General features: G+C 40.0%; 1 protein-coding gene across 1 annotated transcript; it reads left to right on the plus strand.

The window, feature by feature from the left end:
• Positions 1-22,065: 22,065 nt before the first annotated feature.
• LOC149258310 (uncharacterized) lies at positions 22,066-25,795 on the plus strand. Its single transcript, XM_089415139.1, has one exon. It carries the CDS (start codon positions 22,312-22,314, stop codon positions 24,271-24,273), a length of 1,962 nt encoding a protein of 653 aa, XP_089271265.1. The 5' UTR covers positions 22,066-22,311; the 3' UTR covers positions 24,274-25,795.
• The last annotated feature ends 1,586 nt before the right edge of the window (positions 25,796-27,381 follow it).

The raw sequence follows: 27,381 nt of genomic DNA on the forward strand, positions 1-27,381 counted from the left end.
ACAACGATGGGAGTCCAAGTGGAATAGGTGGGTGGCCACCAATATCCACCTAGATAAATCCTCCCACCTTAGGAAGAAGTGGTCCCCATTGTGTTGAGTGCCTCCATGAGACGAGGAAACTTCTATTGAACTTTGTCCCTCTTGAGCCACTTGCCTTGGTGTAGGATTTGGTCAAATTTGACAACCCGATACAATTAGATCTTCTACTAGCGAGTGTTCTTGATCTACGTGTCCATAATCCGATCAGTTGTGGCATGTTCCATGTAGTTTGGGTTTAACTCTGTTGGTGTGAGTTGTTCTGCAATCTCTGATGTATCCAATAATGGTGGAAAGTATGACCAAAGGCAATCCACATTGAACATTGGGTGCAAACCAAGGAATGGGGGAATGTTGAGCTCAAAAGCATTGTCTCTCACAACCTTAGTGATGGTGTAAGGCCCATATCGGAGTGTGTGAAGGTTGTGGTGGGCCCCAAGGAGACGCTCCTGTTACAAGGTATTTTGTCACACCTCTTGCACTTCCCTGTGACATACCCCAAAGTGCCTGAAACATGACCATAATGCAGTGTACTCATTCGTACATGCAGTTTAGAGCCTTCCCAAGACATTGATTGGAAAATGCCTTGAGCTTCCCCTGAAGCAAATAGCTCTTAAACCCTGATTTGAGGATCATCGCTCTTATGAGGCCAAAAACCACGATGATCGCATGTTGCACTATACTCAACCCACGATGGCATTACTCTATTTACTTGTATACCCATGATGATCTCATAGAAGCTTCCAGAGCGGCAAGCTGGAGGTTGTTTGGTGTAGATGAGGCTGAATTCTCCCAACTTGACCTCTTTGTCTTATCCCTATGAGCTACCTCCTTGAGATGTGGGCCTAATCCTATCTTTGGAGAAGTCCTAACTCCCTCTCCCAGCCTATAAATTCATCCTCTCCCATTCCCAAATGGTTGGTCAGGTTAGAGGCTGGGTTGGTCTATGTTTATTTGCACCCTTATGCTGAGATTGTGCCTAAGGCTATTCATTAGACTTGGAGAAGGAGTGCTTGGAGAGTTTCTCGGCTTGGATTTGGATTACCACTCAAGGAGAGCCTTTCAACATCAAAGCTTTGGTTGTAAGCTTCCCTTTATTTCCTAATAATATACAACTATTGGTTCATCTTTCCAAAATATAGATGTTCATGTATTTATTTAGCTTGACATTCGTTGATCAGTTAAGTAGGTTGTTATTGGATTTGTTATTGGTTTTGGCATGTTTTATTGTCTCTTGATCACTTGTGTAGGTACATAAATGCTGAGAGAATCAGGAACAAGTTCGCGACGCAAGCGGTTCGAGGCCTTCAACAAAGGAAATTGGAATAGCATCAGAATGAGGTAGGTCATCTCTTTCGTTCTACTTTTCAATTATAACCTAGGAAGATGTCTAGTTTATTGTCACTTCAGTGGCTAGACCCACTCATTGGGATGGAGGGATCGTCTTTGTCCGCAGAGAGGATTAACCTTGTCAACAAAATGGCGACTCCACTAGGGAGCCTATGATCCTTTCCATTCAATCCTTCACCTTGTTTTTGTGACGAGTTTGACCAACCGTCCGTTTTCTAGCTTGTTTGCTTTTCTGTAACTATTTTCACTTGCTGGTGATTGCTTGAGAACATTGATTTTTGTCTGGTCTTGAAGATTTCTTATTTTTCCTTTATTTTTCTCACCTATCTCCAGTTTACCTCTCACAGTCGTAATGGCATCGCAGATGTTTTCATTACAGCTGCGATGATCGTTGTTTTGCCTATGACAAGCGCGATGAGCCCGAAGTATAAGAGAAAATAGGGTTTTCTTCTTGTTTTCAATCTTTGTGTCCTCTATCAGTGATTTTCCAGAGTGTCTATGGTGTTTTTGATTGATTGTCTTGATTAATTTGAAAATTTTGTCTCATTGGCTTTGAAGTGAAATCTGATTGAGTTCTAGGGTTTCTAGTCAATTGGTCATCACTTGCTACTTCTTGATGTCGTTGAGATACTTGTTATGTTGATTGATTGAATGTTGTTTTCTGTGGAAATCATTGAAAACATTGTTTTGCATTTGTTTTAACTTGTATTTCGAAATTTACTTTTCATGAAAATGCATTAGATTAGTTGCATTGAAAAGTTAGTTTTTTAGATTCATCATTGAGAATAGATCACATCTTTCGATGATTGAGAGCTAAAAACTGTATTAGGTGCATCTAATCATTCAAAACGAAAAGAAAAGCGTAATTCATATAACTGCATCTTTGTAAAGTAAAACAATTTTGCTTTCGAAAAAGTTGCATTTAGGATAGTGAAAAGTGGAAATCATTTTTTACTTTTGGCATTGCATTTAGTGAAATGAAAGATTGATTTCATTTTCACATTTTTCATTTGGAAGATGACAGTGAAATTTAGTGGAAGGCATTTTGCATGATGCGTTTTGTTTGATGCATCATTGATTGAAATTTGTTCTCTTGATTAGTCTAGCTTTCATTGAAATGAAAGTTTTCCTTTTCTCATATAGTTGCATCATAGGTGTTCAGGTGACATCGTTTTGAGCCTCAAAATCGAAACTTAATTGAAGATAAACATTTAAAATATATCAATTAATCTAAGGATTATTTGAAAATTAACGTTCATACTTAGTGGTGTAGGCTAGAGACGTGTTCTAACGTCTTTAAAACTTAGCAGTTTTCGTTCTCTTTAGCATCAGACAACACTAGCACAGACTTGTGCTCCCTATACCGCTGTGTATATAAAGGGAGACCCTCATAGGTTGCAAACCTCTATCCATAGGAAGTTGAGTCTGCCACTCTGCAAATGTGATACACCGAACACATCATTCGGGGAGATTGCCTGCACGTACGTCAAGTCCTTGGTAAATTTATTTGCAAAGGTGTATATTGCAGTTCACGATTACTTGGTAATCCTTTTTGCCTAGAGTATCCTGAGTAGTCATTTTGATATTTTTTGACTCCTTAAATTTGAAAAGATCATCGAGCAACTTGTCCTTTCAAGCTCGCTAAACCAATGAAAGCGACTAGATTCACCTTTTCGTCCTTTTCTCGACTCTTAAAACATGAAAAGGAAAAGTTTTTGTTTCAAATTCTAAAATTAATTGATTGCGGAACAACATCCTTCTTGTGGAAATACTCCTTAGTAGTTCTTAGGTTGATACCTGATCCGGATTTAGACAGGAACGCAATAGATTACAGAGATAACCATAAATACAGAGATGAAATAACCATAAATACTGAGATGCAGCGGAAATAATACTTCATTTCATTACTGTAAAATACTGAAATATGCTTACAAACAGAAATGGAAAGAAACCAGCTAGGGCGATGGTAGCTTATCTCTGAGAAGAGATGTGGCGGCTACATGCCTCTGAATTGTTCCGAACTGTGTTACAATGAGGCTCGAAGGCCTATTTATTGTTGAGAAACAATGGAAAACCCTTCACATCCCGAAACCTAACCCTAGAAGATGAAACGCCAAATTGTGGGCCCCGTTTGGGTAAATTGGTACATCAATTTCCCGGGGTCGTAACTTTGGCATACCATCTCCGTTTGACGCGTACTATAGCTCGTTAGAAAGATCTATCCGAGTACTACCACTTTGGGAGGCAAAATGGGTCCATGGACCCATGTTGCCCCAAATTCCCAAAAAAACGTCATTTAGGGCCTCAGAACGGCTCCGGAAGTTCAGGACCCGAAAAACTGCTAAAAATAGTAAACTGTGCTACAATTTAGGAAATTGAAAAAGCTGAAAGAGACAGTTGTGGGGATCCAAATGGGATAGGTGGGTGGCCACCAACATCCACCTGGATCATTCCTCCCCCCTTAGGAAGCAATGGTCCCCATTGCGTTGAGTTCCTCCATCTGCTGAACTTGTCCTGCAATCTTTGATGTGTCCAGTGATGGTGGGAAGCATGGTCGACGATGGTCCACATTGAACATTTGGTGAAGGTGAAGGAATGGAGGAATGATGTGCTCCAAAGCATTGTTCCCCATAGCCTTGGTATAGGTGTAAGGACCATGTTGGAGTGGTCGGAGCTTCTGATGGGCTCTTGTAAGGCGTTCTTTCTGCAGATGTAACCAAACTTTGTCGCCCACCTGAAACTTGTGTGGTACCCCTGTGGATGAGGAGAAGTTGTTCCTGTGTCTTGTCATGACTGTATCCCTTTGCTGCTGCTGCTGCGTAGAGGAACCCTTTGCAGGGGTCATGGATGTAGCAACGATCTTCCCCTTACTTTGGGAGTGAACCAGACAGATGAATTTCCTGGTCTGTGATATGAGCTTGCTGCCTTTCTTGGTAGTGATCAAAGAGGTGGCGATAGCTGGGGCTACCTCCGGTATCCTGTATAATGAATTATCCAAAGAAATAATGATAGCACGAGGCCTTGACTCATACACAGCATGTCGCCTCCATAAGTATGGCTGGCCTAGTAGTACATCGCAAACATCTAGAGGTGTAACATCACACAATACCTCATCTGTGAAGGGCTTGATGCTGTACGAAAGGCAGCATTGCTGGCGAACTTTTAGATCTCGTCCCTCGTGACGCCACCCAATACTGTACGGCTGTGGGTGTGGTGTAGTCGGTAGGCCCAACCGCTTCACGACCTCTGCTGAAACGAGGTTCTTTTGGCTACCACTGTCGACAATGAATTGTAGCGGCGAACCCTTCACCCACATCTGTGAGTGGAAAAGACGCTCCCCTTCCTCTGGATTTTCGGGCTCATCTTTCTGGATCTTGGCGGTGGCAACAGTGGCGCTGGGATCCGCATCAATGATCTGCTTCCCTTTGCCATTCCTTTTGTCAAGTTCTGGCTCAGGGTGAGAACATGCATCTGGTTCGGAAGCCTTCAACTCGGCCACCAGCGACTGCTTGGTTCGACACTCACTTGTGTTATGAGTGGGACTCTTGTGGAACTCACACCACTTTCCTGTGTCCTTCTTCAGCTTCGTGGTATTGTTCTTTTCTTGCGGCTTCGACGGGTTGTCTTGTGTCACCCCACCTTGGCTTTGTCCTTTGGGCTTCGGATTTGCAGATCCAAAGTCTCGCTTCTTCTGTTTGAACTTTTGCTTGATTTTGACAGCGTATCGGTACGCCGTGCTGAGTGAGGAGATGTTCAAGAACACCATCTCTTCCTGGATGTATTTGTGCAGGCAGCCACGGTATTTGAGTACCAGATGCAGCTCTGAATCTTTGATACCCAACTGTGTGCGAAGGGTATGAAAAATGTTTGTGAACTCTGGCACATCTTGGTCTCGTCCCTGCCGCAGTGTGGTCCATTTGATGTATTTGTCCTCATAGCTTCCGACAGGGTAGTACTGCTCCTTGATGGCATCCCGGAAGTCATTCCAAGTGGGTGCGGCTGAAAATAGTGAGCCTGTACTTTCATCCTTCTGCTCGCAGTAGGTTTCCCACCAGTCCTTGACGTGGGGGGCTGCTTTGAGAAGAGCGAAAACAATCTTTTCCCGAGTTGAAAATTCATGAACAGAAAAATACCCATCTAGCAAATTTAACCATTTATCTACGACATCTGCATCTATTTGACCCTCGAAGATGGGGATTTCAAAATTAACTTGTACCTTAAACGGTGTGGCGTTTCCAGAGTCGCTGTTGGAAGCCGATGCATCGCCTCTGGGTAGCCGCTGAAGGATCTGCGCAAAGCTATCCATCATCGCGTTCCTTTGCCGCTCGAGCGCTTCTTCGAGCAAGATTTTGATAGGATCTCCTGCCCCCTCGTCTTTCTTCGCATCCGCCATGGGAGGCCATCGGGATTTGCGAGGCTGGTCTTGCAAAGGTTCGACCAGTTCAAGCCCTAACTCCTTATATCCCGACCTCGTTGGGGACATGCAAAGAAAAACAGAGAAAAAGAAGACCGCTCTGATACCACTGATCCGGATTTAGACAGGAACGCAATAGATTACAGAGATAACCATAAATACAGAGATGAGATAACCATAAATACTGAGATGCAGCGGAAATAATACTTCATTTCATTACTGTAAAATACTGAAATATGCTTACAAACAGAAATGGAAAGAAATCGGCTAGGGCGATGGTAGCTTATCTCTGAGAAGGGATGTGGCGGCTACATGCCTCTGAACTGTTCCGAACTGTGTTACAATGAGGCTCGAAGGCCTATTTATTGTTGAGAAACAATGGAAAACCCTTCACATCCCGAAACCTAACCCTAGAAGATGAAACGCCAAATTATGGGCCCCGTTTGGGTAAATTGGTACATCAATTTCCCGGGGTCGTAACTTTGGCATACGATCTCCGTTTGACGCGTACGATAGCTCGTTAGAAAGATATATCCGAGTACTAACACTTTGGGAGGCAACATCGGTCCATCGACCCATGTTGCCCCATATTCCCAAAAAAAAGTCGTTTAGGGCCTCAGAACGGCTCCAGAAGTTCAGGACCCGAAAAACTGCTAAAAATAGTAAACTGTGCTACAATTTAGGAAATTGAAAAAGCTGAAAGAGACAGTTGTGGGGGTCCAAATGGGATAGGTGGGTGGCCACCAACATCCACCTGGATCAATACCGATGGCAACATTTCCTGAGTTTACCAGTCAAGGAAATCCTTTTGATGGGAATCCTAGTCCTTTTCCTTCTTTTGGAAATGTTGGTGCTCCTTATATGGCGACGTTGTCCCTTCCTGGGTTGACCATTGGTCTGCCAGTTTGGTTATTTTCGACCTCAGTGGTTCCAAGTGTCCAAACTTCTTTTCAACCAAGTTATCCTCCACCTGAACAACATCAACCTCATGTTGATCCTAAAGTTGACCCATCACCCTCTTCTCCTATTTCTTCACCTTGTTCTTCTTCTTCACGTGATGAAAGTCTGGATTCTAGTAACCAGGAAGCTAAGAAGAAGAAGAAGAGGAAAAAGAAGAAGAAGCATAATAAGTAATGGGGCAACCAAACAACTATTGTTACCGATGCAACTAATGAAAAATAATCTTCTAACCAACCTAGGAAAGTAAAATTCCCTTGCATGTTATGTAAGGGCGACCACCTTCTTCGGAATTGTCTTGGTATTCCCAAGGTATTAGAAGTGTGCTCCACAGGTTCACATCAACCTTTGTCATTAGCCTCTGGTGATCATGCTGGTGATAAACCTTCAACTAGTAAATTCCATGGGAAAAAAGAGAAAAGTCAAATTTCCCTGTAAGTTGTGTGAAGGTAATCATCCCATTTACCTTTGTCCTCTAATGGATGAAGCTTCCAAGGAGTTGGAAAACATTACAACTTCTCAACCTCATCTTCCATTGGGTATCATAATCTTTCTCCTCATCCTTCACTATTTGATCTAGTGATTGATCAAAAGTCATATTTGGTCAACCCCACTCTCTCTGAAAGTGAGTCTCGTGAGTCTGTTTCGCCTTCAGTTAACTATACTTTTCTGGTAGAGAGTGAACCCCATACCACTCAGGTTCTTATGGTTTCTTTAGTTTCGAGTGAACTGGAGGGAAATTATTCCATTCATGAGGTGCATGAGAGCAGTTCTCTTGTTCCCATAGAGCAAGAGGGTAGATCTCTTGTTCCTACGATACCCCGTCCAAGTAGTTTAGTCACTTCTTTTGATTGGAGTCGACTGGCAAGATATCGTCTTCCGTCTTATGTGCCTTTCCAGATTACAGTACATGCTTACCATATGGCAGTACCTAGCATAGTCATAAACAAGGGCGCATCTGTTAGCATTCTGTCCTCAACTGCTTGGAAAGATTTAGGTTCTTCGCAACTTGTCGTCGTCACCCAGAATATGTTAGATTTTTAATAGAGGAACTAGTCAACCGTTAGGGATCCTTCCTAAGTTTCCTATTACTTTGGGAGGAAAGACTGTCTATATAGACATGATGGTTGTCCAAGTCCCTTTATATTTTAATCTACTCCTTAGCCATGACTATGTTTATGTCATGGGAGTTCTTGTTTCTTCCCTCTTTCGAGTGATGTGTTTCCCGCATGAAGGAAGCATTGTGATAATTGATCAACTTACATTCATTGGTCCTGGATCAGCTCCCACTCAATCATCATCCCTAAATGGTTCTCATTTGCAAGAAGTATCACCCCCGCCACAGGTTAATTACATTGCCACCTGTTCCATGCCCACATCTACTGATGATCTAGTAGGTGATATAGTACACCATGTACTAGGGGAATTGGAACCTAATTTTTCAATTGGATCCCTGGACATGTATCACTTCCAGAGTGTTGTTCTCCCATCTGATGAGAAACTCTTGGAAGCCATGGCCTCTTTGGGTCTTTGATCAGGTCAAGGTCTCCGTGGAGCAGAGTTCCTTGTCTTGTGTCAAGCTCCTTAAAAATGAAACAAGGGAATGGATCAGAGTTCTTTTTATTGTGTCAAGCTCCTTAAAAAATGAAACAAGAGATGTGGAGCAGAGTTCCTTGTCTTGTGTCAATCTCCTTAAAAAATGAAACAAGGGATATGAAATAGAGTTCCTTGTCTTGTGTCAAGCTTGTTAAAAAATGAAACAAGGGATATGAGGATAGTTCTTTTACTATGCCAACCTCGTTAAAAAATGAAATAGGGTGTCACGAGCATGGTTCTTTTCCTGTGTCAAGCTCGTTAAAAAATGAAACAAATCCCCTTCCAATTCGAGTCTTTGATTAGATCTCGTACAATCCCAGTCGAGTCTTTCACTTGATCTCGTAAGTGAACTTTTTTCCATCCACTTAGGTGAATAAAATGAAGCTTGGGGGGCTTGTACCTCGAATTTGAGTCATTATGTTGGGGGCATGCAAACTCATCTCAAGCATAATTTATCTTTGTTTCAAGCTTGTGTAAAAATGAAACCAAATTCAAGCATAGTTTATCTTTGTTTCAAGCTTGTGTAAAAATGAAACCAAATCCAAGCATAGTTTAGCTCCATTTCAAGCTTGTGTAAAAATGAAACCATTCCCACTTTACATCTCGTGATTTCCATTTTTATTAGCCGATTTTTTGCCAGATGAGCATTGGTTTTTTCATTCCATCGTCAACATCTCTTGGGCTGATCATATGCTTTCACTTGGTTGTTTTACCCTTGCCTGAGTAACATCTGCAATGAAGTGTTCTTATTAGTCAACATCTTGACCTTTACATGTTTTGAGCAGTTCCATCATTACTGGAACCAATTGTTATCCTTTTATACCACTCGTTCCTCCAGGTGGAGTCCCCTTTCAGCTCTTTTCCGACTCCAAAAATATGAAAAGATTTCCGAGTACTTGTCATTTTTAACTCATTAAAATAAATGAATCGATGTCACCTCAGTATACGTTTACCCCTTTTTCGGGCTGAGATTGACTATTTACGAAAAAGGAACACCTTGGTCGAAATGGTCAATTGGTTCTCTCGAATATTGTTTTCTACCTTTCTAGATTCGAGAGACAAATTACGAAAAGGGACATGATGGAGTTTTTTTTTCATCTCTTTTTCAAACTCTCTAAATATGAAAAAGGCATCGGGTTATTCTTACGTCGAAATTGTTAAAACTTTACAACGAAAGACTTGTCACCATGATGAGACCGAGTTTCTCCTTCCTAGGGTTCGTAAAACTTACTAGGATGGATTCATTCGAAGAATGAACTTACATGACAAGCATATGCTATCCCCTTCAAGCTTGTGATAAAAAATAATTGGGGTAATTGCTAGAAATAGTGGGGGAAAAATGAAGATGAAACATCCTTTGTATAGACAGCATGTCGCTCTTGAACATGACAGAGTTCTGCTCTCGTGTCAGGTTTGGGACATCCTCACTCAGTCACTTGTCTTTCCGGGTTTGGGTGATCCATTTTGCCTCTCATTTGACTATTCCACCTCGTCATTATGACCCTTGGTCCTATGTTGAGACTAATGTTGCCACACTCTGGAGTCGTGTCGCCAATATGTTCAAGAGAAGTCCAATTTGCAATTATTTACCTATACACTGTTTGAGTCATTATTATTGTCTTGAAACTTATTCCACTTTGTTCCTCGTTTCATGTCGATGATGGGGGAACATTATGACCCTCCTTCGACAAGACACTTCCTGTCAACTTCAACTCATTATATAGGAATATGACTTAGAAACTCCCTTTCAGTACCTTAGAGCTTGCATGTCTTAATGGCAAGTTCTTCGCATTTGACGATAGGTTTTTGTCATTAGCCTTTGATCGGATGATTCCACGAGTGTTCGACTACAACTTCGTTATCACATTCACAGATTTTATGGTCGTACCTGGAGCGCCATTGTCATTATGGTTGGGTCCTCTTGTGCCTGTTAACGGTCCACATCAATGGTGGTAATCAGGTGGTTTTCTAGCATGTTCAACTGCGACACGTTCATTCGCATGTTAGAATTCGCACTTTGATCGAGTCGGGATGGAGCGCAAGACCCTGAGTTTTGTCTGATATAACTAAGGCTACGTGGATTTATATATTACTCACGATTGTACACACATTTCTTCTATATGGATGGTTGTGACCATACCATGGCACTTTATATTTATGATGATCCTTCTATATCAGATGGTTGCATCCATGCCTTGGATCTTAGATTACAGATTATGTTTTTGTATTGGATGGTCGTGCCCATGCCATGGATCCTTTCATATAGTCCTTACTATCCGAATGGCTGCGTCCATGTCGTGGATTCATGTTTTGACATCAGATATGTATATGTATATGCATATGCATACTTGATTTGCAGGTCTCCTGATAGTGCGTGTCCTCTTCCTTGCAAGAGCTCATAAAGCATCTTAGTCATCACTACTCGTTCTACCTTCATGCTTTAGGGGGCATCTATTACACAGTATTTTGTCACACCTCCTGCACTTCCCTGTGACATACTCCGAAGTGCCTGAAACATGACCATAATGCAGTGTACTCATTTGTATATGCAATTCAGAGCCTTCATAAGACATTGATTGGGAAATGCCTTGAGCTTTCCCTGAAGGAAATAGATCTTAAACCCTAATTTGAGGATCATTGCTCTTATGAGGCCAAAAACCGCGATGATCGCATGTTGCACTATACTTGACCCGCGATGGTGTCGCTCTATTTACTTGTATACCCGCGATGATCCCAAAAAGGCAATTTTTCCAAAAGAGGATGAGAAGCTTCATGGTCTAGAAGCTTCTAGAGCGGTAAGCTGGAGGTTGTTCGGCATGGATGAGGTCAAATTCTCCCAACTTTACCTCTTTGTATTATCCTGATGAGCTACCTCCTTGAGATGTGGCCTAATCCTATCTTTGGAGAAGTCTTAACTCCCTCTCCCAGCCTATAAATTCATCCTCTCCCATTCCCAAATGGTTGGTTAGGTTAGAGGCCGGGTTGATCTATGTATATTTGCACCCTTATGCTGAGATTGTGCCTAAGGCTATTCATTAGAATTGGAGAAGGAGTGCTTGGAGAGTTCCTTGGCTTGGATTTGGATTACCACTTAAGGAGAGCCTTTCAACATCAAGGCTTTGGTTGTAAGCTTCCCTTTATTTCCCAGTAATATACAACTGTTGGTTCATCTTCCCAAAATATATATGTTCATGTATTTATTTAGCTTGACATTCGTTGATCAGTTAAGTAGGTTGTTATTGGATTTGATATTGGTTTTGCCATGTTTTGTTGTTTCTTGATCAATTGTGCAGGTACATAAACGTTGAGAGAAGCAGGAACAAGTCCGTGACACAAGTGGTTCGAGGCCCTCAACAAAGGACATCATAATAGCATCAAAACGAGGTAAGTCATCTCTTTCATTCTACTTTTCAATTATAACCTAGGACGATGTCTAGTTGATTGTCACTTTAGTTTTAGACCCACTCATTGGGCTAGAGGGGTCGATGAGTATTCTTGATCTACGTGTCCATAATCCGATCAGTTGTGTCTTGTTCCATGTAGTCTGGGTTTAGCTCTGTTGATGTGAGTTGTTCTGCAATGTCTGATGTATCCAATAATGGTGGAAAGTATGACCAAAGGCGATCCACATTGAACACTAGGTGCAGATCAGGGAATGGGGGAATGTTGAACTCAAAAGCATTGTCTCTCACAGCATTAGTGATGGTGTAAGGCCAATAGCGGAGTGGGTGAAGCTTGTGATGGGCTCCAAGGAGACGCTCCTTCTGCAAATGTAAGCAAGCTTCGTCTCCCACCTGGAACTTGTGTGGCACCCGATGCTGATCATGACGTTGTTTGTACTTAGCATTTGCTTTGTCCAATATGTCATGGAAATGTTGCCGAATGTCCTGAATGTGTTCAATGAAGTTGTTAGCTTTGTCAGCTTCAGACTGGACATGAGTCGAATCTGCCTGAGTAGCGCAAGTGGTATGGAAACGTCAATGGGACATAATGGTTGGAATCCCAACACCACCTGAAAGGCACTGTGGCCATTTGAGTTATGGAGAGCTTCGTTGTAGTTGTGTTGGACATAGGGGAGGATTTCATCCCATGTATGTGGATGCTTTGAGTTGTACATGCACAGGATGTGCACGATCATCGTGCTAACAAACTCTATTTGGCCATCATTTTGGGGGTGGAAGGTCGTGGACTTAGTGAGCTTGGTATCCAACAACGACCATAGGCTTGACCAGAATGTACTTAGGAACCTGTTGTCTCGATCTGAGATAATGGACTGTGGGATCCCAAAGTGTACCCATATTCGTTTAAAGAAAAGTTTGGCAATGGCTTCTACTGTGATACTCTTCTTGCAGGTCGCTAGAATGGCCATCTTAGAAAATATGTCGATGACCACTAAAACATAATCATTTCCATGCTTATTAAAAGGGAGGCCCAACATGTAATCCATGGAGATGGATTCTGAGGGTCGGCTAGGAGTATACAGGGCCTGCTTCTTGATTGTCGATTTGGAAATGAAGTAGATAGTGCAAGATATGATGTAATTGCCAACATCATGTCGAAGGTTCAGCCAATAAAAATACTTCTGTAGCACTGTCACTGTTTTCTCTACCCCAAAATGTCTGTTGACCTAACTGCGGTGCGCCTCCCAAATTATCTTGGCACACTCGCTTGAAGGAACATGGAGGTGTCCCAGGTGGCATAACAGTGCGTCCTATAGGTGAAAGTCTGGAACTTGCTTGCCTTCTAGGTGCATCTGCTATGTGGTTATGAATTTTGAATCACTTTTGTAAAGATGCAGCCATCCTGAAGTCTCATGTTCACAAGACTTAAGCACAGTGGTTAGCGCCATAATCGGCGGTTGGTTGAGGTAGTCTGCAACGTTATTGGTGTTTCTCTTCTTGTACTTAATATTCAAATGAAATTGTTATAGATATGTAGACCATTTCTGATGGCAATCATTCTACAACTTTCCTTGTGTCTGTATGAACTACAGGGGTCGCTGGTCTGTGTGGATGACTATTTCCTTCCCCATAATGTAATGCTTCCATTGTCGGAAGACCTGCACAATAGAATACATCTCTTTGTCATAGGTGGGATACTTTCGGACGATATCTAAAAGCGTCTCACTGTGATATGTCGCTGAATTCCCCTGTTGGGTTAGAACTGCACCAATAGCATAGTCACAAGCTTTTGTCTCAATTTCAAACGGTTAATGCAGGTTTGGCAATGTGAGCACTAGTACAAAGTAGAGGCGATGCTTCAACTCGGCAAACACCTTCTATTGGGATTAAAACAAAAATAACTTTGCTTTCTTTTTGCCCATGGTGACTTGACTCAAAAGCCAAGTGATATGAGAGAATCCCAACACGAACCTGCGACAGACGTTGGCAAGACCAAAAAACTTGCAGAGCTCTGTTAGAGTGGTTGCAGTTGGCCAATCCCGAATAACTTGTATATTGGTTGGGTCCACATGCACACCCTACTGATCAATGATGTACCCCAGATATTGAACCTGGGTCATACCAAAAGTGCATTTCTCCAAATTGGCACATAATTTGCGTTGTTACATGGTTTGAAGGACTTGTCGAATATGGTGTAGGTGCTCTTCCCAACTCTGGCTAAAGATCAGGATGTCGTCCAAATAAACTACCACGAACAAGTTGGTGAAGGGCCGTAAGATGTTGTACATCAGCCTCATGAAGGTTGCAGGGGCATTGGTCAACCTGAAAGGCATGACCAACCACTCGAAAAGACCCTCCTTGAATTTGAAGGCAGTCTTCAACACATCAGAGGGTTCGATTGGTACCTAGTGATAACCAGACTTCAAGTCAATCTTGCTGAAATATTTGGCCCCTTGAGCTGGTCCAAGAGGTCATCAATATGTGGGATTGGGTACCTGTTCCAAATAGTGATCTTATTCAACGCAAGATAGTCAATATAAAGCCTCCAAGTTTCGTCTTTATTCTGTACCAACACGATCAGGCTTCCACAGGGTGATGAACTTGGCTTGATGTTCCATTTCTACAACAACTCCTGAATCTGCCTCTTGATTTCATCATTCTCCATAACAAATCGTCAGTAGATTGGTCCATTTGGTAGCGGCACACCCGGGGTCAGATCGATGGAGCGCTTAACCTGACAATGTAAGGGCAACCCTGTGGGTGATGTGAAGATGTTCCCGTACTTCTCCATGACCTTATCCATCTATTATTGATGTGCGAAGGAGCCATGCCTGGAGGTTGTGGTTGTGGCCACAATCTTCCTCTTCTTTTGAGGGCGGATAATGAGGAATACAAATTTCCCAGTTTGGGAAATGATCGTACTACATTGTTTAGCAAATATCAAAGAAAATGTGGTAGGTGATGCCACCTCTAGTATCTTATATAATTTCTGACCTAAAGCAATAATAACGTAGCAAGGTCTGGATTCATATACAACATGACGCTTCCATAGGTATGACTGACCTAATAAAACATCACAAACTTCTAGAGGGGCAACATCGCACAATACCTCATCTGCAAAGGGCTTGATGCTATAAGGCAGGCGACACTGTTGGCTAACACGGAGATCTCGCCCTTGGTGGAGTCACCCAATGGTGTACGACTGTGGGTGCGACATTGTTGGCAGCTTTAATATCTTAACGACCTCAGTTGAGATCAGGTTCTTTTGGCTCCCATTGTCAATGATGAATTGCACCGATGAACCCTTTACCCACATCTGCGAGTGGAAGAGGTGCTCCCCCTCCTCTAGATCCTTAGGTTCCACCTTTTTGAGCTTGGTGGTGGCTACCATTGCAGTGGGTTCTGTGTCAATGATCTGCTTCCCTTGTTGGGTTCCGACTCAGAATCAGAGCATGCATATGTCTTTGAGTCTTTTAGCTTGGCCACTAGCGCCTACTTTGAGCGACATTCGTTTGTGTTGTGAGTGGGAGTTTTATGGAATTCACACCACTTGTAAGTGTCCTTCTTTGCCTTCTTGTTATTCTTGACCTATGGTTTCGAAGAGTTGTCCTGGGGGGTTGTGACTTGGATCTACCCTTTTCTTTGTGGCTTGGGGCCGCCTTTTTTTTTCTTTGGGTTCGCAGATCCAAAGTCTCGCTTCTTCTACTTGAATTTATGCTCAGTCTTGGCATCATATTGGTATGTTGCACCAAGCGAGGAGATGTCTAGGAACTCCATTTCCTTCTGAATGTATTTGTGGAAACAGCCATGGTACTTGAGCACCAGATGTTTCTCAAAATATTTAATACCCAAATTTGTGCACAGGGTATGGAAAAGATTCGCCATCTCATGCACATCTTGATCCTTTTGTTGTTGTAGCATAGTCCATTGTATGTATTTGTCTTCATAGCTCCCGATAGAGTAATACTGCTCCTTGATGGAGTCTCATAAAGAATTCCAAGTGAGCGCGGTTGAAAATAGTGAGGGTTCCCTCCTGTTCTTCTACTTATAGTAGGTTTCCCACCAATCCTTGACGTGGGGGGCGACTTTGAGGAGTGAAAAAGTAATATTTTCCCTATTGGAAAAATCATGAACTGAGAAATATCCTTCCTACATAGTTAACCATTTATCTACGACATCTGCATTTATCTATATTTCAAATACAAGAATGTCAAAGTTGACTTGTACCTTAAAGGGAGTGGCGCCTCCAGAGTGGTCGCTGGATGAAGATGTGTTGCCTGTGGGCGTCCACCGAAGGATCTGGGCAAAGTTATCCATCATTGCGTTCCTTTGTCGCTCGAGGACTTCTTTGAGTAATATTTTGAAAGGATCTCATGCTTCCTCGTCTTTCTTTTCTTCTGCCATGGGAGACCGTCGGGGTCGGTGACGCTGGTCTTGCAAAGGTTTAACCAGTTCGAGCCCTAACTCCTTATACCCTGACCTCGTTGGGGACATGCACAAAAAAACGAAGAAAGAGCAGACCACTCTGATACCACTGATCCATATAACGAAATGATATATAGATATGAACATAAACACAAAGATATAACGAAAATAGAACTTTAATTCATTAACAATAAAATACTGATTTTTTTTACAAGCAAAATGAAACTAAATTAACTCATGCGATGGTAGCTTATCTCTGAGAAGAGATGTGGTTGTTACATGCCTCTAAACTGTGTTAAAATGAGGCTCGATGGCCTTTTTATCATTGAGAAACAACGAGACACCCTAAAAATCCAAAAACCTAACCCTAGGAGATGAAGCGCCAAAAATTTGTGGGCCTTGTTGAGGTAAGTTGGAGTGTCAACTTCCAGGGGTCATAAGTTTGGCATACGATCTCTGTTTGGCTATCATAATACCTCGTTTCGAAGATCTTGAAGAGAAGGTTGAAAATAAATAATTAAATTAATTTGGCACTTTTCTGGTCTCTCTGTTTTACCTAAAAACGTCTTTTGGTCCCTCAAAATGGCTCCGAAAGTTTAGGACCCGAAAAACTGCCAAAATAAGTAAGTTGTGCTACAATTAAGGAAACTAAGAAGAAGCAACAGTGGGTGTCCAAGTGGAATAGGCAGGTGCCCACCAATATCCACCTGGATCATATTGAGATGTGGTGATTGACAAGAATTCCACCAATGGGTCGAGAGGGCCAATTTATTTGATGATCTCGTGGGAGCCCATATCTGTGAGGGAAAATATGTAACACCATATGGGCTGGGGACAGACTCAATCAATGCTACATATGCCAATGGTTCTTTTGCCATGTATTACTCTTGATGGATAGCTCTTGAAGGGCTATGGGACCATCTTGAGGAGGTCAAGTGCCTGATATTGTGTTGGGATGTGGAAGTCCAAAAGTGTGTTTAGGACTTCGATTCCTGAGGCTATACACCTCAGTGAGTGTGGAGGGAGTTGGGTCAGCCTTGGGAGATGCCCAAAGTCATTTAGTACCAGGGCCAGATGCTTGCCTTGGGGCGAGCCTTAGGACTATGGTATAGATCGATGAGGCTTTATACCTAGTTCCAAAAGTTGAGAAAAAAGACTTGAGATTCCATGGGATTTCCCCATGTTGTGTAACTTTTGATACCTGTCGGTATACTTGTGTAGCAGAGGGTGTAGGGAAAACGTGAAGTAATAAATAAATAATAAAATAATAAAAAGCTAAATCAATAAACTTAACTTCGAGACTAAGTTCCTTAAAGAATGAGAGTATATAATGCCTGTTAATAATAATACTAGATGTAATAATATTAATATATAAATAAATAAAACAATAAATAATAAAGAAAAGATAATAATAACAAATAAATAATAAATAAAGAATAAATTATAATAATAATAAATAAATAAAATAATAAATTGAAGTTATAAATAAATAAATATAAAAATAAACTTTAAAAATAGTAAGAATACTTAAAATTAGCAAAAAGTAAAATGGAATAAAGTAAGCAAGAGTTAAACCAAGAAAAACATTAAGTTAAGTAAAACTTAAGACAAAGAAATAAAAGTTGGCATGTTGACACATGGATTGTATGCACGTGGATCCCTTTCTAAGTAGCATCCATTTTTTCGAAGGAGAGTGATGTGAGACAAAGGATTCCCTTGCAGTAGTAGTTGATTAAGGGCTTGGAGGTGGCCAAATGTAAAAAGACTTAGTGCAGTTGTGCCTATGGTTGGGTGGAGAGTCGTCCCCAAAACTTTGTTGTGGTCAATGGGATTCAAGTAGCACCACGGCTCCATAATTAACAATAAGACACATCCTTAGTCTATAGGGAAGTATTCGCTGCTCATGGTATTCAAAAATTCTATGCTAAAGTCGATGACTTTTTTGTGTCAATTATTGATAGCATTGTTTGATGTAATTATTTTGTATATTTTAATTATGGGTCGTGACACTAAGTACAATAAAATATAATATTAAACTAAGTACTTTTAGAATCACAGTGCTTAACATCCACCCCTTTGATAAAAAAATACATTAGAACAAATGTGAAGCTCTTCTTATAACTTAATAAATTTATTTTACTTAGTGATTTTGTGAAGATATATGAGATTTGATCTTCTAAAGGACAATACTTTGGTTTAAGGACAACGCTTTGATTTGATAATGCCCTTTATGATAAGAGTCTCGACGTAATGATATTTGGTGTCGACATGCTTTGTTTTGAAATGAAAAATTAGATTTTTCACAATTTTATTAGCTAACATGTATGTGTTCCTAGAAATAATCTCCTAAATATTGAATATCTATGTCACAGAACAAGTCAAATACTTCATGAAATGGGTGGAGTATCTAAAATTATAATTCACATATGAGTAGATAGCAATAAGACGAAAAGAGAAACAATTACCCATTATACTCCTTATGTCGGCCATGGCATAAAATAATGGATATGTATATTTCGTAACCTATTACAATAAGACTTGCATAAACATGTATATTTTTTTTAGAGATGTTTTTTTCCCTCTATATCTTGCTATTCAAAGTCGAATGGAAGATACATTGCAATACTCTATTGTGAAGGTGTTATAGGATCTCCCGAATATTAAGTATTTATGATCATAACATATTGAATACTTGAAATGAAATTAAATTATTTTGACATCCACAAGGTTAAAGATAGCCTATGGGACATATTGCTTCTCCATCAGTTTCTTGTATTTGACCATTTTCCTATGAAGTCTCACAATAAGCGCTCCCAACTTCTCAACAAACCCCTCGTTGAATAGATTATCCCAAGAGCTAGCTGCTAGAATATATGCATAACTTTCCCTGTTGTCTCCTAAGGCCTCACATTCTAAAATGAAATGCTTCTCTGTTTCCACTTTTTTGGAAGAGAAAAAATACATACTCTTTCCTCCCACACTTCTTTTGGCCTTTTTCCAGCGCTCTGTTTTACAACGGAGTTGATGAGAATTAGTCCTTAATTAAGCAATAAGAATTTTGGCTCTCAAGAAATATTGGACCCTGTGTACGCTTTTTGTTGATGATTATGAGTGGGATAAAGCTCTTCAATATAATACTTCTTCTTTCTCCCTAGCTCCTTCTCCCAAGTACATTTGTGGAACTTATCCATAACAAAAGTTTTTATCTCTTTACTGTTTGTGGGACACATTCTCAAGCAAATACCCCATTTACTAAACCATTTGTTATTTTGCTACATCCAAGTCTTCTTTCTTTTGCACAATATGTCATTAAACACAACCTTAGGCCATCTGTCATCTTCCATTTGCTCAATTCTTTTAAAATACCTTATGACTCGTGCCATAACAATTGCTTCAATAGGAGCAACCCTTGTTTCACTTAACAAGATAGCATAAGGAACTACACTTTAAATTTTGAATTTGTTTGTAATCAAATGCTTTTGAATTTTCTCAATTTGTTTCCACTACATCTCTGATGTACTACAAGCCTATAGTTCACAATCGTAGGGAATTACTGGAATCACTAAAAGCCCAAAAAGAGTTGGAGTGGTTTTCCAGTCCCATAACTATGCCTCTCTACACCTGTTTTGAAAAACATAAAATGCTTTCCAACCCCCTAAAGCTCTTTTCTTTCTACAAACATCCCAGTGTAGATTTCTGTAGAAGTCAATTCCGAGATATTTGTAATCCGCAACTTCTTCAAGAATGTTCTTCAAAGTAGAACTTATGCTGGTTATGCTTTATTTTTGTTAGAGAAAACCACTACTTTCGTTTTGCTAATATTGACTTGCATCCCCACCCTTCTACAAAAATGCTCAAGGGAAAGTAAGTGCGTACAAAATAAGCCTTATAATGAACTTGCCCAAATGGATATGGTGACCCCCTTGCGAATTTAGCCACTTTTCAAGCTTGTCAATATATAAACCAAAAAGGGTAGGAGACAATGGGAAACCTTGCTTGACCTCGATATCACTTTTAAAACTTTCAGAAATGCCTACTGAAGTTCTAATTTTGACTTTCACCTCTTCATACAGCCTATGCACAACTACTCTCAAATGTTTAGGAACCCTAAGTTCCTCCATTCTGTGCCAAAACTTATCCGTAGGAATCGTGTCAAAGGTTTTTCTGAAATCAACAAAGCAACAAAATGCTTCTTCCTTCTTCTCCTAATTTTTTCAATGACGTGCCTTAAAGTTATACCGTGATCAACTGTGGAATGTTTAGGTCTAAAACCTGCTTGCCCTTTAGCATGTTTATCTCTTTCTTCTACCCACTTTCTTATTTTATTTTCCAACATGCTTCCAAATAACTTTGCAAACAAGGGGTTTATCATTATGGTCCAATAATTGGAGGGATTATTGACGTCACAACGCTTGAAAAGAAGTATTTCCAAACTAGTTGGCCAATCTGTGGGGAACCCCTGTTGTATGATGTTGTTGATTTTTTTTGTAATGTGAGGTGCAAGAATTTTTAAGCCCCACTTTAGATACTCTGCTTGGAGTTCAGCTAAGTCTTTTTATTTTCCAACACCGAACGTCTCGATACCCATCTCTACCTCTCGCACTGTGAAGAGTTTTGTTTCAATGTTGACCAAGGGAGGAGGGTCAACCTTAGGATTCTACTCATAAAATTTTCTTGCATAGTTGAACCATTTAGAAACTGTAATGTTTATTAAGAAGAGTTTCGACGTAAATCACATGAAGAAAACCTTTGTCAACGCGTTTCGAACCAACTAGTGTGGTTCATTGTCAGGACAAGGTGAGGAGTCAGATCATGGCTGCCAATATATAGGAGAGCAGATCATCCAAACGACTAGGTTGACTAGGTTGACCATCAACGACTATCTAAAACGGCTAGATTAAAAATAATATTAAAATATTAATAAGTCAAAGGTAATTAACTAATTGTAATATATAAGTTTTTATATTTTATTTTATTAATATATTTTTCATAGGTTAATAAATTAATTTATAATTTATTTAATCATATAAACACTAGGGAAAAGTAAAAGTTTTTTTAGAGAGAATGTTATACTATTTTATTTTATTTATATATTAAATTACCTAATTCTAATTTATTTAATCAATAGAATCGCTAGGGAGGATATACAAATAAATTTACTTATTTATTTATTTATATCTATTTTTTTTAATCCCAAGGGATAAATAAAGGGTTTTTGATAAATTATGAATCAATCGAATAAATTATTTATGAGTATTGGTTAAAATTGCTTTTTCTTTTTATTTTTATTTATATTTTAATTATATGGTAAAGGTAGAAACTTAGTAACAAATAGGATTAATAATATTAATAAATTTTTTAATAAGGAAATAGTAATAAAAATTAGAACCAGCTTCAATTTCTTAATACAAGAGGGACAAGAAGAGGACAATAAGTAAAAAACTTAACTAAAAGGAGAAACCCTAGGAGGAAGGACAAGACAACTCTAGGGAGAAGGAACTGGGAAAATATGAGGAAACCTTGTCAAGACTGAGAAGAAAAGGTAGGGATCTAGCAACAACTGATCTTCCAACCATCCTCTCTATTGAGATTGTTAGGCCTTTTTTCAATTTCAATCACTTCCCTAATGTTGTTTTCAGTTTGCACATTTCTCAATTGGACCTCCTTCCAAAATAAATTCGCATTATTTTTCCCAAGGAAAATTAATTCCTGTCTTCTCAAAACCATAATGAGTCTTTTTCTTTCTTTCTTAATATCTACTTATAAGCTTATAAGTAGATATATTTTACACTATAATAAAAAACGGTTTATCTCATAGTTCATTGGCAACATAAAAAATAACACCATAAGTACTAACTTATATTCACGGGGCTGAGGTATTCAAACCCTTGAAGGATTTTAGACCATAATCAGTGTGTGGTTCCTTATACATGTAGATGGTCCTCATTGCGGATGTTACTCTATTCATCTTCACACCTCATTATCCTCAATCACTCTGTGCTTCCCGTGACCACTATTACTACCCTCGATCACTCCAGTCTTCCCTGTAAACTATCCATATCTATACGTCTTTTGGCTAATATAAAATATTCAACCGATAGATAAGCAAACGGGTTTAACTCAAATACGGCGATGGCCTCGAGGATGAGAATGGTTTCCATATTGAGAAAGAATTCATTTGATCATACCATTCCTCAACAGTACTTCCACCCTTTGAATGTGAAAGTAGAGAAGCGCATTAAGACATTCTGCCAAACCAGCAGGCTGTCAGAGGCAATGGAGGCCTTCGAGTATATGGTTTCAGGGAAATCTAAATCCGTACCCACTCTCCTCACCTGCAATATTTTGTTAAGTAGCCTAGTCCGAAGGAATCGACATGAATGGGCATTGTTTGTTTACAGACTTATCATTGAGGCAGGCATTGTTCCAGATCTGATAACTTTGAACATCGTCATGAATTGTCACTGTGAAATTGGTAGAATTGATTGTGCATACAAAGTGTTTGAAGAAATGGAACCGCATGGATATGTTCCAAATGTGGTAACCTTCACTATCCTTATCAAGGGGCTTTGCAGGAAAGGCAAAATGACGGACGCTGTCCAACTTTTCCATCAAATGTTGATCAAACAACAGGTTCCTAATCTTTGTACATATAGTACCCTAATACATGGGCTCTGCAAGAAAGGGAAAACTCACGAGGCATTTGGATTATTAGCTGTTATGCTGCAAAAGGGACATAAGCCAGACACAGTCACGTTTACTATCCTCATAGATCGACAATGCAAAGAAGGTAAGCTCCAAGAGGCCCAGAAATTATTATCTGAAATGTTGAAAGAAGGGTATCAACCCAATGTTGTCACATACTCTGCCTTGATTGATGGTTTCTGCAAAGAAGGAAAGTTGGATGATGCTATGAAGCTCTTCTATGAAATGCCCAACAAAAAAATAAGCCATGATGTTGTCACATACAGTATAGTTATTGACTGTCTATGCAAGGAACGCAAGTTGGAGGAGGCTAAGAAGCTCTTCTATGAAATGCGCAAAAAGAACATATGCCCTAATGTTGTCACATACAGTACGGTTATTGATGGTCTCATTAAAGAAGGCAAGTTGGATGAGGCTATGAAGGTTTTACGTGAAATGTCCCGCAGAAAAATCTGTCCCAATGTTGTCACATATAGCGCGGTTATTGATGGTCTCTGTAAGGAAGGCAGTTTGGAAGAAGCTAGGAAGCTCTTCTATCAAATGCCTGACAAAAACATGTGTCCCACTGTTGTCACATACAGTGCGATTATTGATGGTCTTTGTAAAAAGGGCAAGCTCGAGGAGGCTAGGAAGCTCTTCTATGAAATGCCCAAACAAAGAATAAATCCTGATGTTGTTGCATATAGTGCATTTATTGATGGCCTCTGCAAGGGCGGGCAATGGCAGGAGGCCACCAAGGTGCTTCATGAGATGCTCGATAAGGGACACACTCCAAATGTTGTCACATACACTGCTCTTATTGACAGTTGTTGCAGAGAAGGTAAGCTTCAAGAAGCTTTCCGATTCTTAGATGTTATGGCGCAAAGAGGCATTCAGCCTGATGAAGTCACATACAATACACTTATAAATGGATTTTGCAAGATGGGTAATCTGGAAAAGGCCAGCGAGTTCCTTCAGGATATGTCGGAGAAAGGTTGCAGGCCTAGCCAAGTTTCCTATAATACATTAATTGGTGGACTCTGTAAACATTGCAGGGTGGATGAAGCTCAACAAATCTTCTATGAGATGCATAAGCAGGGTCTGAGCCCTGATGTAGTTACATACAGCACGTTGATGGATGGACTCTGCAAAGTGGGTCATCCTAAGGAGGCAATAAAATTCATTAAACTGATGAAAGATAGTGGTCATGTCCCTAATACAATTACATATTCCATCCTCATGGAAGGACTATGCAAGGAAGGCACACCCCAAGAGGCCAATAGACTGTTGCAAGATATCTTAAAGAGTTTTGACACCAACACGGCTGCGGAGACACGTTCAACAGTATCCAACAGCCTAACTAAAGATATTGCTCAAGTGCACCTGGCAAGATTCAGTAATGGTGAGTGAATTGCAATTTATGAAGTGCGGGGGCGACCTTGGTAATAATGCACCAGGTAGGCTCTCTGAAACAGATTTGGTGGCCAAGTTTGATGAAGTGATCCAGATGGAATTTGTATAAGTGTGCACTGGGTGTTTAATCTGAGAATACATTTGGTTTAGTGTTTAAGGGGCTGTACATGTTGATTAAATGCACTGGTTATTTTATCTAAAATGGATTTGGTGTAGCAGTTAATGTGTTGCAGCTTGCAAGTTGCACCTGATGAAGTGCCCCGTGTAAATTACAATGATGGTGCTTATGTTGATAGCCTGGAATTGGTTTCCTAAAATACATAAAGTGGGCCTTGCAATTTATACTAGTGGGGAATTAGGGGATTGATCTGATGCTGTCACTAGTTGGTGCTGGTGAGGTTGCAAAGATTGTTGAAGCTTTCAGAAGTACTGTACAAAGTGGCAAACTTTGATGCTGTATACATTAACTGAGTGGTCTGTTTGAAATGGTCCCGAGGGAGTATTGTGTGGTGGTTAGTATCTAGTAAATTGTTTCCTCCTACAGTGGTACTTACAGCAGTGAGAATCAAATACTAGAAGTCATTTTTGTGGGAATAATTGATGGAATGGGTTTTGTCTAGTCATGGGTTGCTCTAGTGAGTTGTTATCACTGAATTGCACACCCTGGGAAGTTTGAAGTATGGTGCAATAGTCAGTTGATCTGATCAGATGTTGAAGGAACTTGGCTAAGTAGTAGGACACACCCTTAAGTCCCTCCTTGTCCATATCTTTTGTGTCAAACACAGACACTATAGGACATGTGCCAAACACGTGTCTGACATGTACTCTATTAGTGTCTCAATTTCAAGACATGTGTCATGTGGAAAGGTCCCTGCAGGTTACTAGAGAAGCAATCTGCCCCTCATTTTTCACATTTTTCTCTTGCAGGTTGGAGTTCCGAGGCACGTTGGTCTGGAGCTGAAAGGTTTATTGCAGATTTGAAGGAACTCCGATGTAGGTGGATTTGTCAACCAGATTGACTATTTTTTTCTATAACAATTAGCCATGAGGTTCCTCTCTCAGGTTACCTTATCCTATTGTTGCGAGAGGAATTGAATCTGCAAATTTGTACAGTTTGAAGAAGAGAAGGCTTGAGCAGTCTAGGGCAGAGATAATGATGCATTTGCACACCAACCTCTGTCTTATTACAGGAAGAGGGAGAAGTGGTTGAAGGGAAAGACAAAGATGTGGTATGTGTTTTCTGATGATATGGTTTTGGACAACAGTTTTAAGTTGGCATTATCCAACTTGGATCTTAATGATTGAGTGCTAGAGCTAGTCACTTCTGATGATGGTGATCCTCTTGAGGGGTCATCCTCCACATCAACAGATGCATAGGTTGGATTGGAACAGAGAAGGAAGAGTAGGAGGAAGATGGAGGAGAGAGCAATGGCAGTGATGTTGATTTTGGTGATTCTGACATGGAGGAGGACTACTGAAAGTCACGAGCTATGAGATTCTTTCACCTGAGGTTCTAGTATTCACCCTATTTCGTATTTGCCATTGCATTTACAGCTATAGTGGTAATGACTCAGTTCTATGGAATGACTCAGTTCTATGGAATACATTTTGATTTGGATGACTTATTGTGAAAACTGCAATTTATGGTTCTAATTTCTTGTGTGTTCATCATTTGGTCATCATTGATGTAGAACTGGTAAGTAATAACTAGTTGTATGATTGAATTTGTATCACGTAAATTGTTCTAGTTTCTAACAAAATTCGAATTTTTATATGAATACTTCATTTTTGTCTATATAATTTGTAATTTTGTGTAATTTGTATATATGTGTATGTATCCTCTGTGTGCTCTTTTGGTCACCATGTCTCATGTCGGATACTCATATTTCCATGTCTCGTGTCATGTGAATTTGGGACTCAGTAATTTTATACCAAGTAACACACTTTAGGCTAAATTTTTTGTTCTGCATGTTAACTGAACAGTTTGTTTGAACTTTGAAGTGATTCTAAATGTCAGTTTCATATAGGTTCTAGAGGTTGTTTGGGAATTTGATACCAACCGTCACTATTTCTGATGTCATGTAATTAATATATTTACACTTGATGTAACAAGACATAATACCATAGGTGTAAAGGGACCTGGCAACATGGTATTTGGTTGTCTACAAAACATGGGGTCTGGCCTCACTAGTATTGATGTTATTGCACTGAAGGTAGTCTGAATGTATGAATGCCATGTGTTGCACAGGTATGTGTTAAATTGGTCTGCAAAAACAACATGAGTTTGGAGACAAATCACACTTTATCCAGAAAGGCCGGTGAACCCGATTGCATGTGGTGTGGATTTTGTGACTCTGGCATGAGTTGTGTGTTTAACTATCTTTCAAAAGGAAGCAGGTATTTTCGCATCTTTGCTTCTTTTGCTATATTCCAAATTTGAATTTGACCAGGGCTATTTCCTAATTTGTTGCATGTGTGTAGTAAACTTGAATAGCAGTACCCAGTGATTAAAACCTTATCTTGTAAGGTGAACGATCACTATCCTTAAGGCATGGGGCAGCAACATTCTTTGATAATATTTTTCTAAAGCTATGGTGTACTTGACCTCCAATTAAAAAATGGTAGCATATTCTGCACCGCCTCGGTGACACAAAACTCTCCTTTGTTCATATTTTGTTCACTTATAACTGATAAAACTGGATGCCATTGGATACTTGCAACTAAAGGTTTGATTGTCAGGAATTCTGCGCATCTTTTCAGCATATAACAGCCATAACTTGTTTCTTAACGAAAACTGGACTTCCCATATATGAATCTGAAGCTCTTGGAATGAATTTTCGATAGATAGAACAGGTTTTGGAGTCAAATTCTTCCACTGTTTGTGCATTGCTATTGCTGGAAATAAACTGATGCCTTTTTTCATTCCTAACAGTTTTTTTTAAACAGTTATGTTCTTTTATGGAGAGAAGAAATAACTCTCTTACAACAATTTGTTTCTCCTTATAGTGGGAAGGTAGATGAAAACTTTCAACTACACTAGTGGCAGCAGAAATACACAACTGGAAACGTTAACCATCAAACATTGCCAATGTGATTTATCTGAAA

The sequence above is a fragment of the Pinus tabuliformis genome, chromosome 6, assembly GCF_031772625.1.
Source record: "Pinus tabuliformis cultivar Carrire ecotype Pingquan chromosome 6, CPIR1, whole genome shotgun sequence".
Classification (NCBI taxonomy): Eukaryota; Viridiplantae; Streptophyta; class Pinopsida; order Pinales; family Pinaceae; genus Pinus; species Pinus tabuliformis.

Bases quoted from the DNA above. Each gene is read 5' to 3' on its own strand.
- LOC149258310 (XM_089415139.1), top strand. From the start codon at position 22,312: ATGGCCTCGAGGATGAGAATGGTTTCCATATTGAGAAAGAATTCATTT.